General features: G+C 41.6%; 1 protein-coding gene and 1 long non-coding RNA gene across 6 annotated transcripts in view; both read left to right on the forward strand.

Moving 5' to 3' along the window:
- Window positions 1-17,946, forward strand: part of DIP2 (disco-interacting protein 2) — an 81,309-nt gene that overhangs the window by 46,200 nt on the left and 17,163 nt on the right. For all 5 annotated transcript variants that reach the window (XM_076521839.1, XM_033475267.2, XM_033475257.2 and 2 more), the window contains 4 exons: window positions 12,816-13,010; window positions 15,639-16,131; window positions 16,243-16,579; window positions 17,442-17,665. In XM_076521839.1, coding sequence (XP_076377954.1) covers window positions 12,816-13,010; window positions 15,639-16,131; window positions 16,243-16,579; window positions 17,442-17,665 — 1,249 coding nt within the window. The remainder of the gene's footprint in view (window positions 1-12,815; window positions 13,011-15,638; window positions 16,132-16,242; window positions 16,580-17,441; window positions 17,666-17,946) is intronic.
- LOC143259488 (uncharacterized) lies at window positions 3,981-9,955 on the forward strand. The gene is made up of 2 exons (XR_013033430.1): window positions 3,981-9,362; window positions 9,450-9,955. It is a non-coding gene; the product is annotated as an uncharacterized LOC143259488 (long non-coding RNA).

Consider the following 17,946-nt stretch of genomic DNA (forward strand, 5'->3'; position numbering starts at 1 on the left):
AGCTGTAAAGTTTGTTTATTTGGGATTATAAAATATGGCCTTTTAGGGTGACACTTATAAGCATCTCTGACCTGGTAATTGTTTCTATCTATCTATATCCATTATTGCGTATCTAATTAGCGTTGACACTTTTGTGAGTTTTGTTATGACTAATTTATTTATTACTCTCCAGTTATCTCCGATTTCTTTCTATTTTTTGCTTATTCAGGAATAAAATATGCACTTTTAGGATGGCACTTATGAACATTTAGTGTATTATTCGTGAGCAAGTCGTGAAGTAAAGTAGACGTTATCAAAGTGAATTTCTTCAAAGACAATTGTTTTTTATTTTTTACAAATATTATTAGTGTCAACATATAAAAACGTTTTTGTTTTATGGTGTATTTTTATAGAGAGTAAATTGGATTTTTAGTGTATAAAAGGTATGTTTTCTAATGTTGAAATAAGGAATGTTGGGCTATGTGCTGCACCTTGTTTTGAAATTTACCATACAAAAGAAAATTTTGAATAGTTTTAGTTTATTATATATTTTTCAGCTAATAAATATTATTATTATATCATTACAAATTTAGGTAAAATTAAATATTTTTCAGTTCTTTTTTCGTCTCCTTCCCCTTCAAAATAGTAACTGGTAATTGAAAAACAGTACGATGGGTACAAAATTCGATCTGCAATGCGATTCAATATTCACTATAATTATTTATCCACTATTTTTATTGAATTTTTAGTAATTTTTGCATTTTTTTTTACATATTTATTGAAATTAAGGTCCAAATATGTATATTTTCTTAGATAAAAAAAATTGATTTTTTTTGGTCGGTTTTTTTTTTTTAAATTGTGCATTAAGGGGTTAATTGTTTATTACCGGAAATCTTGGTCAAGATTCGAACTCTTAAAACTACGGCAAGGGGTTGATTTTGTTATTTTGAATGTCCAGCGGGCTTGGAAGAACTTGTCCGAATCAAAGATGTAAAATTGAACTCCCTTCACAGATTTACGATACAATGATACGATAAAGCTTGTCACACACCTAAAATCTTTGGAAAAGGTTTCATTGGTATACGATAATGGTTTTCTCTTTCGGTGTGGGATGATTTTAGAAGAGTTACACGCACTCGAGCTTCGCTTCGCTTCGTCTCCTCTCGTCTCGTCTCGCCTCGACTCGACTCGCCTCGCCACGCCTCACCTCGCCTAGCCGAGGCGAGGACACTTTAAAATATTCAAATTTTATGGAAGAATTAGTAACGAGGCCGTTGGTGTCCAAGGGTTCATCCAGTAACCGTAGAAAGTAGACGCGACGGATTCTCGATCGACCGCGCGCTTATTTCGAAGTAACAATTAGCAGAAAAAGAGAAGAACGGAGGAGCCTTGTCCTTATCCGCCAAAAAAATAAGATGCTCCTCGTTGCGAATCTCGTGTTGCAAGAATGAAAATTCAACGATAAGAGGTGACTCGGCGCGCTTTAACGGCGACGCAAGCGTATCTGCGAAAATGACACGGTCGAACGAGAATCCGGCGATAGTTAATTAAACTGTGCTCGAAGGAGTTCCTTGGCAAAGAGCGATCGGCATAGCTGAACGTCATACCGGGGGCCTGTTCGTCGGGACTCGCTCGGAAATTGTAACTCACGGTCCGCGAGTAATCGCTCGGCATTAAGCTCGATTAGCCCGCCGCGCGGAAACATGGTCCGCGAGTGCGAGGAATGTGCTTTCGGCGCGCGAGTGCTTTCTGCTCTGATAAAGCGTTTCCTTTCCCGCGCGACATCCACGCTCCTCGGTCTTCGGCTCTTCGGCTCCTCGGCTCCTCCTCGACTTTTCGTACCTTCTCGTCGAACCTCGCGAGAACTTTTGTCGAATTTGCTCGAACTTCGTCTCCGATCTTCACGAACTCGCCGCACTCGTCGGATTTCACGAACTTCTCGATCTTCTCGGTTCACGGGGTCGTAGAAGCCGGTCGCGCAGGGATCGCCGCGGGACAAAACACCCATCGGACGAACCAGCCGCTTTTCTCGAGGATAATGCACCGATCCCGCAACATGTAAAAACCCGGAATGCTGCCTGTAAATTGCACGTAAACCCGGATTCTCCCACCTCCCACCGTCCCGTCCGCCGGTTCGGCTCCCGTTCGCAAAAAAAGAACTTGCAGCACAAAATTTGTTTCGACCACGTGTTGTGTCCCTCAATCGCTCGATCGGTGTTTCGATGTTTCTCCACCACCCCCGGAACGCTTCCCATGCAATCTTCGTCGCGGAAACAAATTTCGGATTTTCCTGGAGGGTTCAGAAATCTGGATGCCCTTTGAAAAAGATTACCTTTTTGTTATTGAAATTTACAAGGTGTCCGTTCGTGAACGTCGATTGCGAATATCTCGTAGATGGTTGAAGCTACGAAAAAAGTTCAATGAGAGAAATTTACGCGGTTTTAGGTCAGCTATCGGATCCGCGTAAATGATTTCTTCTGATCTGTTACCTGTCCGAGTTACGGAGGTCGGCTTAAACGGGTACAGTAATGTCTCTCCAATTGACGCCCGGATTGACCACAAAAATGGACAATTTGGGAAGAGGAGACACGATTATTCGAGCCTTGCGGTTTATTTTTATAGTTATAGATCGTTATTTCAAATTCTTGTACAGGGTGTAAGAATTACCGAAATTATAATAACCGAATAATAAATACAGTAATGTCTCTCCAATTGACGCCCGGATTGACCACCAAAATGGACAATTTTGGAAGAAGAGAGACGATTATTCGAGCCTTGCGATTTATTTTTATAGTTATAGATCGTTATTTCAAATTCTTGTACAGGGTATAAGAATTACCGAAATTATAATAACCGAATAATAAATACAGTAATGTCTCTCTAATTGGCGCCCGGATTGACCACCAAAATGGACAATTTGGGAAGAAGAGAGACGATTATTCGAACCTTGCGGTTTATTTTTATAGTTATAGATCTTTATTTCAAATTCTTATTCAGGGTGTAAGAATTACCGAAATTATAATGACCGAATAATAAATACAGTAATGTCTCTCCAATTGACGCCCGGATTGACCACAAAAATGGACAATTTGGGAAGAAGAGATACGATTATTCGAACCTTGCGGTTTATTTTTATAGTTGTAGATCGTTATTTCAAATTCTTATTCAGGGTGTAAGAATTACCGAAATTATAATGACCGAATAATAAATACAGTAATGTCTCTCCAATTGACGCCCGGATTGGCCACAAAAATGGACAATTTGGGAAGAAGAGAGACGATTATTCGAGCCTTGCGGTTTATTTTTATAGTTATAGATCGTTATTTCAAATTCTTATTCAGGGTTTAAGAATTACCGAAATTATAATAACCGAATAATAAATACAGTAATGTCTCTCCAATTGACGCCCGGATTCATCACAAAAATGGACAATTTGGGAAGAAGAGATACGATTATTCGAGCCTTGCGGTTTATTTTTATAGCTATAAATTGTCCACAATTATAAAAATGAGACACAAGGCTCGAATAATCGTATCTCCTCTTCCCAAATTATCCATTTTAGTGGACAATCTGAGCGTCAGTAAGGGAGACATTACTGTACATATACTTTTACCCGCATATTTCGTTAGTACAGGCTATTAAAATCTGTTATTATGCATCGTTTAGAAGATAATCGGCATTTTAAATATTAGTTTATTTTTTATACTTTCTTGAGCTCTTCAACGGTTCAAACTTACGCTGCATCGAATACGAATTACTGCTCCAATACTTGAGATGCCGATTGTCTTCTAAACAATGAAAAATAGCAGTTTTCAACAAGATATCGCTTTAATTGCAAATGATCTCTATCGACTAAGCATGAAAAAATATTAGGTTGAGGAATAAGTTCGTAGCGTTTTTATTTGAAGGCGATTTTCTTTGTTGTTTTCGTCAAGCTCGTGAGGCACCCAGGCTCCCAATTTCTCGGCAAATCCCATTGAATGGGAATCGTAAACGTTTTATGATCGCAATTCATTTTTTCGGCCAATTCACGACTTGTTCGGTGACCGTCCTCCTTCAAAAGTGCTTTGAGACGCTCTTCGTTGAATTCAGGTCTTCCGCTGCGGGGCGTGTGGTCGACGTCAAAATCGCCATTTTTGAATTTCGCAACCATTTCCGTGCTATAAACTCGCCTATGACACCTTCTCCGTATACGCTGCAAATGTCCCGGGCTGCTTCAGCAGCTTTTTGTCCTCGATGAAAAGCGAAGAAGAGAAGGTGTCGAAAATGTTGCTTTTTATCTCCTGGATATTCCATTTCTAAGCCTCAAAAGTAATAAAAAATTAAATTACTCAAAAAAGACGATTAGCACAATTTTGTAAAGCAGAAAGAGCTCTATCGAATGAATATTATACACTTCGTCAAACAGCAAAAAATCGTTGTAAAATAAAAGAAAATATAAAAACGCTACGAACTTATTCGTCAACCCAATAATTATATGTATCCATCTAAAAATGCTAGGTTCACATGATTAACCCAGGATAACCTCGTGGTTGGCTGAAAAGAACGTGCAAATTTCTTCTATTAAACTTTTATGTCCTCAACCATTCACGAGGCATTGGCTCAGACATTTATGGACGGATATCCTGTATACGTCGAGAGTCGGCAACCCGTACGATAGTATTGGTTCACCGTTGAAACATAGTCTCAAGGAGATCTAATCACAATGGCAAAGCGGGATCACAGGAGGAATTCGATTGTAGAAGCTTTCTTTTTTTTTTCTGTGCGTTCGAAAGCGTGCGTAACCCCGGCGCCGGCGTCTGTGTCGGCGCCGACGTCCGCCTCGGGAACCAATAAAGCCCGTGGAATTGGCAATGCAAAAGAATTCGATAACAAGTGAAAATCGACGGCGTACGACGACGGCGGAGCTTTTGCTCGGCTCGAATGTTCGGTGTGTATGTTCTCTCTCCGCGCGGTGCTCGCCAGAACGGAACGAAAAACGAACGGTTCTTCGTTCGGCGCGTAAAAGTCTGCGCGTAGAAACTTCATTTATCTAGAGTCCCGGAGGTCTAGACGTCTAGAGGCAGAGCGAAGGCAATCTCGCACCTGGTGCACCGTTAACGGTCGAAGAGGACGAGCTCGGCTCGCGGGAGATGAGCCGCCGTTGTCCGCCCAAGAAATATCCCCGATTAAGCGCTCGATCACGCTCGCGAGTCCTTTTCTTCGAATGCCAGTTATACAGTCATTTCTCCCGGAAATGTCAAATTTCGGGTTGCCGTGAATTTCTCCGTGCTGATCCTACGCCTATGTACTTTAATTGTTACGTCGATGCCAAGGGTGTGACTCGGTGCGAGTCAGGTAACAAAAAAGTCGCGAAGCTACGAGGTATTTGGTAGGCACACGTGACCTTCTAATCGTGTCACGTGGCCTACGAATTGCCTTCGAATCGTGGCAAAGTTAGAAATAAATAAGTTAAGTTAATTCCTGAGGTGATTTGAAGCAACTTTTTCCTTTACAAAAATTTTCTCCGAGGCATCGTTAACGAATTATTCGTGTAAAACACTGACCAATGAGAGGCGAGTTCGCTCGACGCTAGGCGACCGAGCCAATGAGCTCGTTGGCTCAGCCACCGCGCGCCACTCAAGCTCGCCTCTCATTGGTCACTGTTTTTCGTTAATAACTCGTAGACGAAGCAGCGGATTGCAATGTCGCTAAGGAAAAAGTTACTTCAAATAACCTCGGGAACCTCTCATTTCCCGGAAGTACCATAATTTTGGGATTAATATGAGCCGTTTATTTTGAAAGTGGCATAAGTCACTTTACCGTAATGAAAAGTGGTGATTTTTTAATGTTTATACGAAATTATTTATACCGAGAAAAATATCAGTATCCTGAGATAACAAATACAAGTAAATCTTCTCGAAAGTTAGCACCTCCATATTTTTAAACGTGTTAAAACGCAAACCCTTGAATATATCGACTTAAAAACAAAGTGACTTATGCCACTTTCAAAATAAACGGCTCATATATTCACATTAATGATACACCGGCACGCTGGCCGCTGCCTTTTTTTGCCGACTGCACCCCGAGTTTCTGTAAAAACGAGCAGCGAGCCTCGAAAAATGGCGACTTGGTATTCTCAGATTTGCCGGTTTCAATTCCGACCTCCGAACATTTCTGGGAGAAATTACTGTGCCGTACGAGCAGAAAAGTTTCGAGAACGCCGATTCTTTTCGTTCGTTCTGTCAGAGGAAAGTGAAATATTATACTGCGAGCATATATGCTCGAAAATATTCGCGATTCTAGATTAACTCTCGGACGGTGGACCACTTTCACAGCTATGCAATTTACGATGTCTACGACCACTCTCTGTTTGATTCATTAAGACTGAGCCTAACGATCCGATGAAAATGACCAGTTTCGCATATTTTGCTTCGATGTTGCTGTTACAATAAAGACGTTTCCATAGACAATGATCGAATATATTTGTTAACGCAGGCATACGTTGCAAGAAAAATAGCGAAAGGCCTAAAGAAGCCTAAACAGTCTCGTCGTTCTTACAAAGCGATACACGTTCGTGACTTTCAGAGCTCGGTGGTAGGTCTATCGTTAACCCTCTATAGTAATCCGACATTTTTTTACGAGTTCAAAATAATTGTAAGCTGAAACCTTTACATGTAAATTAAGAATGAATTTAGAATTTTTGGAAAGAAGAAGTCTCTCCGATCTTATTATAATAAGATTTAGAAATTACGATGCACAAACTCCTCGATTATGACGAAGAAACGGCAGAGCGAGACACCGCGTGGCGTTTAAAAATCAAATAAAATTAGCGTGTCGCTTCAAAGCTATAGAGGGTTAATTATTCGAAACTTATATTCGTAGATATTTCTTGTAGACCTGCTACAGTTTCCAGTGTAACAGCAAATTATTATATTTAACCCTTTGTGCTCGAAGCCATTTTAACTGTAAATCTAAAATAATTTTTCCGACTTACTTAGTACAATTTCCATTTTACAGGACGAAGTGCATTTTATGCATACGAAATTGAGTCTCGCGATTCATACAACCGTTACACTTTTAACACTTTATCGTCCGGTCGTGGTTGAGGCTGCCACTCAGTAAGGACTGGCTTAGTCGCGCGAGCATTTGCTCTCAGTACCGGCTAAATTTTCGCTATTCATTGTGTTGTGCTTATTCCTTTAAAAATAATAATAAATAATAATAATTATTATAATTATAATTCATGAGGATATGGGGAGGTCAGCATACAGGAGGTCAGCTACTAAGAAAACAGTAAAGAAGCGAAAACCGTCGATAGCTAAAAGTCGATTAATAGGCTATCGGTCGATAAGCATTGGCAATCGAAAAGTCGATTAATAGGCTAGCGATCGATAAACATTGGCAATCGAAAAGCCGATAAATAGGCTAGCGGTCGATAAAGTGTTAATAATGTTTAAAATTTAAACTTCGATGATATAAAAACGATCTTAGAACGTGATACGAGAATTTTAGTGCTGCCTCTCAGGGTCACCACTCGAGTGCAAAGGGTTAATCGTCGAATATCGGTCGCTTCGTGCGACCATTTCAATAAATCGTGTCAAAAAGATCCGGTAACCGCAGTCCGAGGGTTAAAAGACGCGTGTCCGCGCGCCTTATTTCCGATCGAGAGCGTTCTTGCCCCGTGCTGGAAATGATCGAGTAACGTATTTAAATTCCATCCTCGGGAGACTGAAAAGAAAATTGCTGAAATCATGATTGCACGGCTCGTTTCGTTTCACGTAACAAGCCACGAGCCACCGTTTCCGCGGCGGTTTTCACAGTTTCAGAAATAAAATGAAAGTAACTCGGCGCGGATAGAAGAATATGGCGTCGGGCACACGGTAAACTTCGTACGGCACGGCAGGTTCGATGGGGCAATGGTTGCCAGTTCGGATGATCAATGGTATTCCACGTTTCTCGAATCGTTCCAGCGATTTACATCTGCGCGAGGATGATTTAACACGTTCCCTGCCGCGTGGAGCGTATACGCCCCACGCTGAACTTTCCGTTCAAGCCATTTGGTATTATCATTGTAAAATGAAGAATTTTTTAAAAATTCATTATGCAGTCAATTATGGACATCTTAATACTATTGCTGATGCCCTCATTTAATCGTGGGGCGTATACGCCCCACGCGGCGTGATGGGCAATTTTTCTTTACTGTAACTTGTTTTAACTGCATTTCTCTTATTCCGATCAGTCATTTATTCGCGTGTCGTTGACACAATACTTACTGCTTCACTGAAGCTGGGATTGATTTATAGTTCTATAGTACTGTAAAAGTTGTAACATTCTGCGATAGTTGTGTGGATAAACCACACTTATGTTTGCCATGTTTTAACAAAGTTCATCGTAACATCCCTTTGTAATCGCATACAAACTTGAATTTAACTAAAATGTTATATTTTAAACTAATATAGGCATGATAAAAAAATTATATGTGAGGATGCAACTCGCTTGGCATAATAATGATCAGCCAGGTATTTGTTAAAGTAATTCCTAGAAAAATAAATTTATTGGTTTGCTGTGTTATGCATGTTAAACTATACAACCTTTCCTTGATAATTATGATTTTTGCACTATTTTAATTATTGTAAAGCATACGCCAGAAACAAAATAATACAAATGTAAAGCGTGGGGCGCATACGCCCCACGCGGCTTGAACGGAAAGTCTTCAAAAAACGGTCTGGCAGGGAACGTGTTAACGAAGTTATTTCGCGCAACATCCGCGCCCTAAACGTATCCGCAAAACTCGACGAGATCGGAATCTTATTAACCCTCTATGGGCCCGTGTAACTTATCACTCCAAACGACAGTAACACAGTAATTTCTCTCTTACTCGCGCTCAGACTGTGCACAAAAATGGACAATTTAGGAAGAAAGGATACGATTGTTCCAGGCTCGCGGCTCAATTCTACAGTTACCGATTCTCAACAGCTATAAAAACGAGCCGTAAGGCTCGAATAATGGTATTTCCTCTTCCCAAATTATTCATTTTTGTGCACAATCCGAGTGTCGATTAGTGGAAATATGGAAATATCCGCCGTCATTTTCAAGTAAAACATTTAAGCCTCTATGAGCCCATGTCACTTTCAAGTCACAAGCTAATATATCCACATTTTATCAAATAGTTTTAGTTTTTGTTCACAAGATGGTGTATACGTCTTAATTATATAATGCCTCTGAAATAACCGATAACAATATTGACGACGGCTGGCAGCACCGTCAACCTGAAATGTCAAAATAAATACCTTGCAAGTTGTCCGCAGATAGAAACCAAAGGGACCATCTTGTGCAATTGAGATTATTTGTGCTTTTGTCGGTGTTTACTAAATAAAAAAAAGCGTATATAATAGCTCCGGGTTCGTATATCAATAACAATTTATTTGTTTGCATTTCAATAATCATTTTGTTACTATTTGTATACGATACAGTTTTGTAACTTTCAGGTTACATTGGGCTATTTGCGGTAGATTCGAGTGTATTTAGAATAATAGCTGTGCTTTCTTCTATTTTCAACTTTATATATCAAATACCCAAAATATGGATACAAAATCATATAAAAATAAAAGAGGAATTAGAATTAAACGAATTAGCGGTAATAGATCCGAAGATTCTTTACTAGATTCTGAGTCCGATGAAGATCATCCGGTAGCATTTACCAGACGACGCATAAATATTATTGACAGCGATGACAAAACGTGCGAAAAGATGAAGCAGCACATTGGCCAACTTTTTCGGACAACGAGGGCGCTGCAAAAAGCCGGGGTGCAAAGGAGTTCCAAAAATAAAATGTTCCAAATGCAACGTACATCAACGTTTAACGGCAAATTCAAACTGTTTTATGAAATTTCACGCTTATGCGTTTATGCACAGAAGTGGAAACATTGTAAGCCGTTGTTACTTCAAAGTTACAAATTGAATCAATTATAATAAAGTTGTTTAAACTGTTAAATATTTTTCAAATTAGCACATATATAGGTTTATAATAATAGATGTTTCGTTGCATACATTTTTTTACATTTAAGAAAAAAAATTCGGCTCATAGAGGGTTAAACGAATCGCGCGCTTCGAAGCCTCTGCCATTTCACTTCCGATATTTTCGGACGAAGAAAAGAGAAAAGAACAATTTGATGAGAAACGATAAACTCGCAGACGTCGGATAATTGCTTCTTAACACGTTCCGTGCCACGTGTACCATAAATGGTACACGTTAAACTTGACCATCAGGCCACGTGTACCATAAATGGTACACGCGGACATATTTATTTAAAGCGCTGAAGACATACATTTTGTGACAAATTTGATTGTATAAAATATATTTCCACCAAAAGGATGTGAGGCATTGTAAAAAATGCTGTATAGAACAAAGCACATAAATTTGTTTAATCGTTATATACACAATAACTATTAATTACAATGTTTGACTTTTTTAAAGCAAGAGCTGCATAAAAACGGTTGATTCGGGCAATCACTACTTATCTACTGATGATATAATGAAATATTATGTGATAATGTATCAATCTTTAGTCAAAACATCAAATGGCCTGAACGACAAGTTAGGCAAAAATGGCTTGGCACGGGACGTGTTAATAAAGAAATTGAAATTAGAAGGCTGTTACCGCTCGTGTTAAACTTTTCGTCCAGTTCGTCAATGATCCGTTTTATTTTTTTTTTCAATGAACGCGGTGAACATAGCTTCCACGGAAAACGATACGACGGTGACTCGCGATAAGGTCTGCGGTTGGATTCGGTCAGCGAATCGGCGTGTTTCCGGTATCGTCGTTACGACATCGGGCAAGATCGGGTTTGCTGCGGGAAGCATTCGCGCGTTTGCTAATACGGCTGAAGAAGCGGCAAAAGGCCGCTCGAAGCGGCCCAGAAGAGCGGCTCGCGCTGCGCAGTGGCGTGCAGCCGCGGGGATAAGATAATTCGACGCGCTGCTTTCCTGAAAAAATTCTAGAATAAATTGTTCCTGGATGCGGCGATGCGGCGAGCCTCGACTTACGGGACCGTTGAGCATCCGAACGCGTTCTCGCTGGTCGTCTAAACCCGACGATGCTCTATCGCGTCGTTGGCTTCCCTTCCTGGGGGTGTGAAGGGCGTCGATCGCGTTCAAGATCTCTCTTCGTCCATCTCGTATTCTGCTGCCGTGCAGCAGCAGAAGTCCGATTCAAAGAAAGAAATAATCAGCAATGTCTCTCGACCGGCTGACCAATAGACGTTTAACGAATGTATGTACACGTAGTTCGAGCCCTCGTTTACGCGGCTTCTGGCGCGACTTCGCCCGAAACCACTCGCCTCGAAACCACTTCGTCGCGCGATCGTCTTGTTTACTTACTGCTACTCCGGAGGCTGAACGAAGTAGCAACGGCGCACAGCGGGCTGGATCGAGAAATTCAGTGACATTCTGTTGCAACTTTCGAACCGTCAGAGATATTGCAATGAAATTTTCGCCAAAAATATTTAAAAAATTGTTACTTTCAACTATAGATGATTAAATTTCTAATTAATTTTCAGTGACATTTCTTGTGAAAAAAAGAAATTGTGTAAATACAATGTTACAAACTATTTGTAACATTACAATATTATATTATAATTACATATATAATTATATATATAATTATAATTTATAATATTATATATATAATATTATATATATAATTATAAATTATATATATATAATTATATATATAAACATTACAATACTAACGTACCTGGAATTACTAGTGGGTCCCAGGAAAAGTTCTCTGTATGCATTAAATCCTGAAGCTGCAGATTTATTGAAACAATAACAAAATGATAAGATTAATTGACATACTCTACATTTTATCAAAAGTTCGAACTGTTGAAATTTACCAACTACATACAATGCATACAGAGAACTTTTTCTGGGACGCGTACTTTATTGCACCCACACTGGTTACGTGGACCCACTAGTAATTCCAGGTACGTTAGTATTGTAATGTTACAAAGTTTGTTTCGTTTACCTATATTTTTCATGTTATATGGAATAATTAAAAATTGTAAATATCTGTCGATATAGAGACGAAGAAGCGTTCTGTAATACCGACTGGAACACAGAGAGATTATCTTCGATATCTTTAACCTCAAAGTACCGTAACGTTGATATCTTTAAAACGTAATAATTTACAATCTGGTTCGTCTTGGTATGTAACTTTTACAGAATCATGTAGAGGAAAGTATCCTGAAAATATACCGTTTGTCCGAAACCGTGATTCCTTGGGTGTCAAAAGATATTCCTTGTCGAATGTAAAGAATTTTTACGCTTTTTCTATTTTATTCAACATCATATTTTTCATATGTAGGATACGATCATCGTAATTTAAGCTACTGTTTCCTAGCGAAAAATATTGCCTCCTAATGTTAAAAAAGAAAGCGAATGAAAAAAATTAATTAGGTTCGTCCGGACACATTGCGAGGAAAAGAAGCATATTATTCGGCGTCGAATGTAGTGTTCAAAATGTTCAACTTTAAATCGTCTTATCTATTACAATCTATCATCATTTTTATTAATATTTCCACTTTCGAGGGTAATGGACATTCAACAAGCGATACAAATTGACCGGAGACATCGATATGAGAAAATCAGGTTATTGTCAAAAAGTCGCTAAAATCTTCGATTCGGCCCACCGTGCGGCGCTATCGGCGCGCCGGCGAATAGAATCTCGAGTAGGATGACGCGTCTGTTCTGTACGATCGCTCGAAAGCTCGAAAGCTCGAAAGCTCGAACGCTCGAATGCTCGAGTGCCGTTTAAAAAAGTTTGCTGATTGTTGGACAATTGACTGCACAGAGGTGCGGCAGGAGGCGGTACAGCAGGCTTTGGCAGCGATGCAGGGTCGGCCGAAGCCATCGCTGCCGATGCCGTCGAAGAGGACCTCCGTGATGGCCAGGAGCCCGGACCGGGAGCGTCGCGACAGCGGCGAGTCCAGCAGCGACGAGGACAGCGTGGTCACCGAGGAGAGCCCCGGCGCCGGTGGTCCGACGGGTATAACTTTCGAATCTCATTTTATCTGTGCGTATCTTGATCCGCGATCGCTTGTCCGTCGTAAATTCGTTCGGCTCCGCTTATTTGCATTCGCGGGGGGAACGCGACGGCGACGGTGGCGCGACGCTACAGGAACTAGTCGCACCCCCTTTACCCGTACACGCGCGACTTTACTGTACGGTATAGGTATTTTCGCCGAACCACCGAGCCGCGCCGTTCGTTCGGTTTCGTTTTATCGCCTATCGTTAATGCGGATTTGCTGTTGAGATACCGTGGCCGGAGCGGACACTCGCCGGAGGCGTCCGCCGTTCTATCAAAGGTTCTCTTCGATGCTAAAGTATCTTCCAGTGCCGGGGTCTATCCGTGAGCTACCGCTGCTGTTTCCGGGTGCCGCGTCGAACGTAACTCCGGCGCGCTGTTCTTTAAATTCGCGGACGCGCGGCTGGATTTTGAGAGCGCATCTCGTAGGAAACATTTGGAGACCGCGCTCAAACAGTTTCGCACTTCGCCATCGTCGGTCTCTTAGATGCGAACGTTCGACGTTTCGCGGTACTCGTGGGGTAAGTGTGGGTATTACTGCGGACGCCCCAAATACTGCGGTATTTTTTAAAAGTATTAATTTAACATTTTAAATATTTAACATTTAATAGTGATTTAACATTTTATAGTGTGTAATTTTCTAGAAACGAATCTCGTAGTTTCTTAGGTGTTTGATATTGATAATTTATGACTTGCAAGTAACAGCAATCGTAGTTTTAATTTATTTATTAACTGTTGATATTCGGAAGCTTTGTATTTTGGTAATTAATAATGAACTGTTCATTTTAGCGTCATTTTTAGATAACGTAATCGTCACTATTATCTATCCTCAAATATTACTTACTAACACAGTATTTGGCGCATAGTTTTTAGTATGTGTGCACATTACTGCGGTATTTTTTAAAAGTAACAAAATCTAACATTTTGTAGTGTGTAATTTTCTAGAAATATATCTCATAGCTTTTTATGTGTTTGATTTTGATAATTTATGACTTGCAAGTAACAGCAATCACAGTTTTATTTCATTTATTGACTTTTGATATTTCCTTATATTTCGCTTTTTAATGAAATCTTTGCTTTCAGAGATCCAATATTTTGACAAAAGTAAATATTCAAGTTAAAGAATAATAGTTATAGCTCAAATTGTCGATTTAATGGCACAAAAGGTCTTATTTTCTCTGTCAAGGTTCGCCTTCGTTGAGAAACCACAGTAATACCTACACTTACCTTGCATGGATGATGAAATCATTTGGATCTGAAAATTACGTTTCATACTAATCTGTTATATCTTTGCAATCTAATTAGGTTCCGTAAAACGTAAGAAAGTTGAAAAAGTAATCGATGTCGAGCAATTTAACTTCTCCATTAATAATTTAAACAGAATGCTTCGAGTTTATGAAATGTTTGAGGCTGGCGCGTGGCGGTCAAGGTAGCAACCCTTCTATGTTATTGTGAACGTAAATGTAATATGAATATGGACTATTTATATATATGGACGTCCGGCTGCGACACGCACATTTCTTTCGACCTAATATTTTTATTCTATGTTATCGTTTTCGTATCGTTCATTTTATATTAATATTATACATTCTTATATAATTATATAATTATATATTATATGAATTATATGAATTAATATATAATTATACAGGATGTCCCGAAAATGTCTCGCAATCCTGAAATGGGAGGTTCCTCAGATCATTTTAAGCAACTTCTTCCTTTACAAAAATTTTCTCCGAGGCACCGTTAACGAGTTATTAACGAAAAACAGTGACCAATAAGAATCGAGTACGGCTGACGCGAAGCGGCCAAGCCAACCAGCCCACGAAGCCCAGTTCCGCTCATTGGCTCGGCCGCCTCGCGCCAGCTGAACTGGGATTCGACCGCCTCGACCACTGGCGCCGTTGGCTCGGTCGCCTCGCGCCAGCTAAGCTCGCCTCGCATTGGTCACTGTTTTTCGTTAATAACTCGTAAACGAAGCCTCGGAGAAAATTTTCGCAAAGGAAAATGTTGCTTCAAATGACCTGAGGAACCCGCCACTTTCGCATTGCGAGACATTTTTGGGACACCTTGTATAATTATATGAATTCATATATAATTATATAATTATAAAATTATATGAATTCATATATAATTATATAATTATAAAATTTTATATGTGTGAATATATAATATTAATATAAAATGAACGATACGAAAACGATAACATACGATAGAATAAAAATATTAGGTCGAAAGAAATATCCACGTCGCAGCGTGCACGATAGTCCACGGTCATCGGTTGAATTAACCGCGTTCCAAAAAAAAAGAAAACAGATCCGTTTCCTTATCAGTAGACATTCGCAAGAGAACATTTTCCGCGTCCGAGAACGTTGCGGTCAGCTTCGGCGGGCTTCGTTTCGCTTCGGCGGAAAGTTCGCCAGCTTGGCCGCAGAAGCTTCGCACAGTGTTGTCGTCGGCGTTATCGGAAAACAGGTTCGCGTGTCCGCGATCGAAACGCAGAAACGTCGTCCCGCGCTCGTCGAAGGCGGCGTACATATCTCTCTCGCTCGTTGTTCGCCGATGGACGACTCTAGTATGGGGTTTTAGGCACAGGACTGTCGGACACGAGCAGCACCGGTTCAGCGCGCGATACGCCTCCGCCTCCGAGACCACCAGCCAGGAGACCTCCTGGCGCGGACATCACGGACATCGCGGAGTACACGCCCCATGCCTACTGCAACATCCAGCCGCCGGACGTGACGCACACGGGCAACACGCCGGCGGCTCAGCAGTCGACCAGGCGGCCGGGCGCCGATCGCGTGAATCGGTACCACGGGGTCGAGGACCAGAACAATACCGGGACCACCGGCCGATGGAAGGTGTCCGCGAAAATTCAGCAGCTGCTCAACACCCTGAAGCGGCCGAAGCGTCGGCCGTTGCCCGAGTTTTACGAGGACGACGACATCGAGCTCGAAATCGCAGCCAATCCGAAGGACCCGAACGCCCCGAAGCCCGAGGGCGGATCCATGACCTCCGCGGTCGGTGAACCGACCTCGGTAGCCGCCGGACTCCCAAGGTCGCTCGAGGCCGCTATTCAGAGGTGAGACGCCGCTGCGCCGATCGGCTGGAATCACGGGCTTCGCATGGGCGCGATCCACGCTCGCGGAGAAACTTCCGGCGAAAGATCGAATTAAATTTTTCTTGTTTTCAGGTACGGCTCGTCGACCTGCAAAGCGCCGGTCGCGACGGTCCTCGATCCGAACGGCAAGTTCTGCGTGACGCTGACCTACGGCAAGCTTTTAAGCCGTTCCCACAAAATAGCGTACACGCTGCTGAACAAGGCGCTGAGCCGCGGTGGCGACTGCTGCCTGAAACCCGGCGACAGAATCGCTCTGGTTTACCCGAACAACGATCCGATCAGCTTCATGTGCGCCTTCTACGGTTGCCTTCAGGCCGGCATCGTACCCGTGCCGATCGAGGTTCCTCTGACCCGTCGTGACGCGGGCTCCCAGCAGATCGGCTTTCTTTTGGGAAGCTGCGGCATTCAGGTGAGACGATCGTTATTTCAAATTCTTGTACACGGTGTAAGAATTACCGGAATTATAATAACCGAATAATAAATACAGTAATGTCTCTCTAATTGACGCCCAGATTGACCACAAAAATGGACAATTTGGGAAGAGAAAATACCATTATTCGAGCTTTGCGGTTTATTTTTATAGTTGTAGATCGTTATTTCAAATTTTTATACATGGTGTAAGATTTACCGAAATTATAATAACCGAATAATAAATACAGTAATGTCTCTCTAATTGACGCCTAGATTGACCACAAAAATGGACAATTTGGGAAGAGGATACGATTTTTCGAGCCTTGCGGTTTATTTTTATATTTATAAATTGTCCACAATTATAAAAACGAGCCGCAAGGCTCGAATAATCGTATCACCTCTTCCCAAATTATCCATTTTAGTGGACAATCTGAGCGTCAGTAAGGGAGGAGACATTACTATAATAATAACCGAAATAATAATAATCGAAATTATGGTACAAGCGGAAAATCAGGGGTTCCTGAGGTCATTTGAAGTAACTTTTTCCTTAACGGAAATGGAATCCGCGACTTCGTTTGCGAGTTATTAGCGAAAAACAGTGACCAATGAGAGACGAGCGGTCGAAGCGTAGTTCCGCTCATTGGCTCGGCCGCCTCGCGCCAGCTAATCTCGCTAATCAGTGTTTTTCGTTAATAATTCGTAAACGAAAGCCGCGGATTGCATTTTTGCTAAGGAAAAGGTTACTTCAAATGATCTCGGAAACCTCTCATTTCTAGCTTGTACAATAATTTTTGGACACCCTGTAGAGGCGAAAGGTATTTTCCAATGTTCTTACTCGAACGCGGTCGAAACCTGTTCAGGTGGCGTTGACGAGCGAAGCCTGTCTAAAAGGACTGCCGAAGACCGCAGCCGGTGAAGTGGTAGCGTTCAAAGGATGGCCGAAACTTCATTGGTTCGTGACAGGACATTTGGGCAAGACGCCCAAAGATTGGCTACCTCCACCTCGACTGACCGACGACACTCCGGCGTATATCGAGTACACCACCGACAAGGATGGCTCCGTAATGGGGGTCACGGTGACGAGGTCTCTGTTCGCTGCTATTTCGTATCTACAGGGTGTCCCGAAAATGTCTCGCAATCCGGAAATGGGAGGTTCCTGAGGTCATTTGAAGCAACTTTTTCCTTTGCGAAAATTTTCTCCGAGGCTTCGTTTACGAGTTATCAACGAAAAACACTGACCAATAAGAGGCGAGCTCGGCTGGCGCGCGGCGGCCCAGCCAACGAGTGCACGGAGCCCAGTTCCGCTCATTGGCTCGGCCGTCTCGCGCCAAATGATCTCGCCTCTGATTGGTCACTGTTTTTCGT

This window comes from Megalopta genalis, chromosome 1, assembly GCF_051020955.1.
Source record: "Megalopta genalis isolate 19385.01 chromosome 1, iyMegGena1_principal, whole genome shotgun sequence".
NCBI lineage: Eukaryota > Metazoa > Arthropoda > Insecta > Hymenoptera > Halictidae > Megalopta > Megalopta genalis.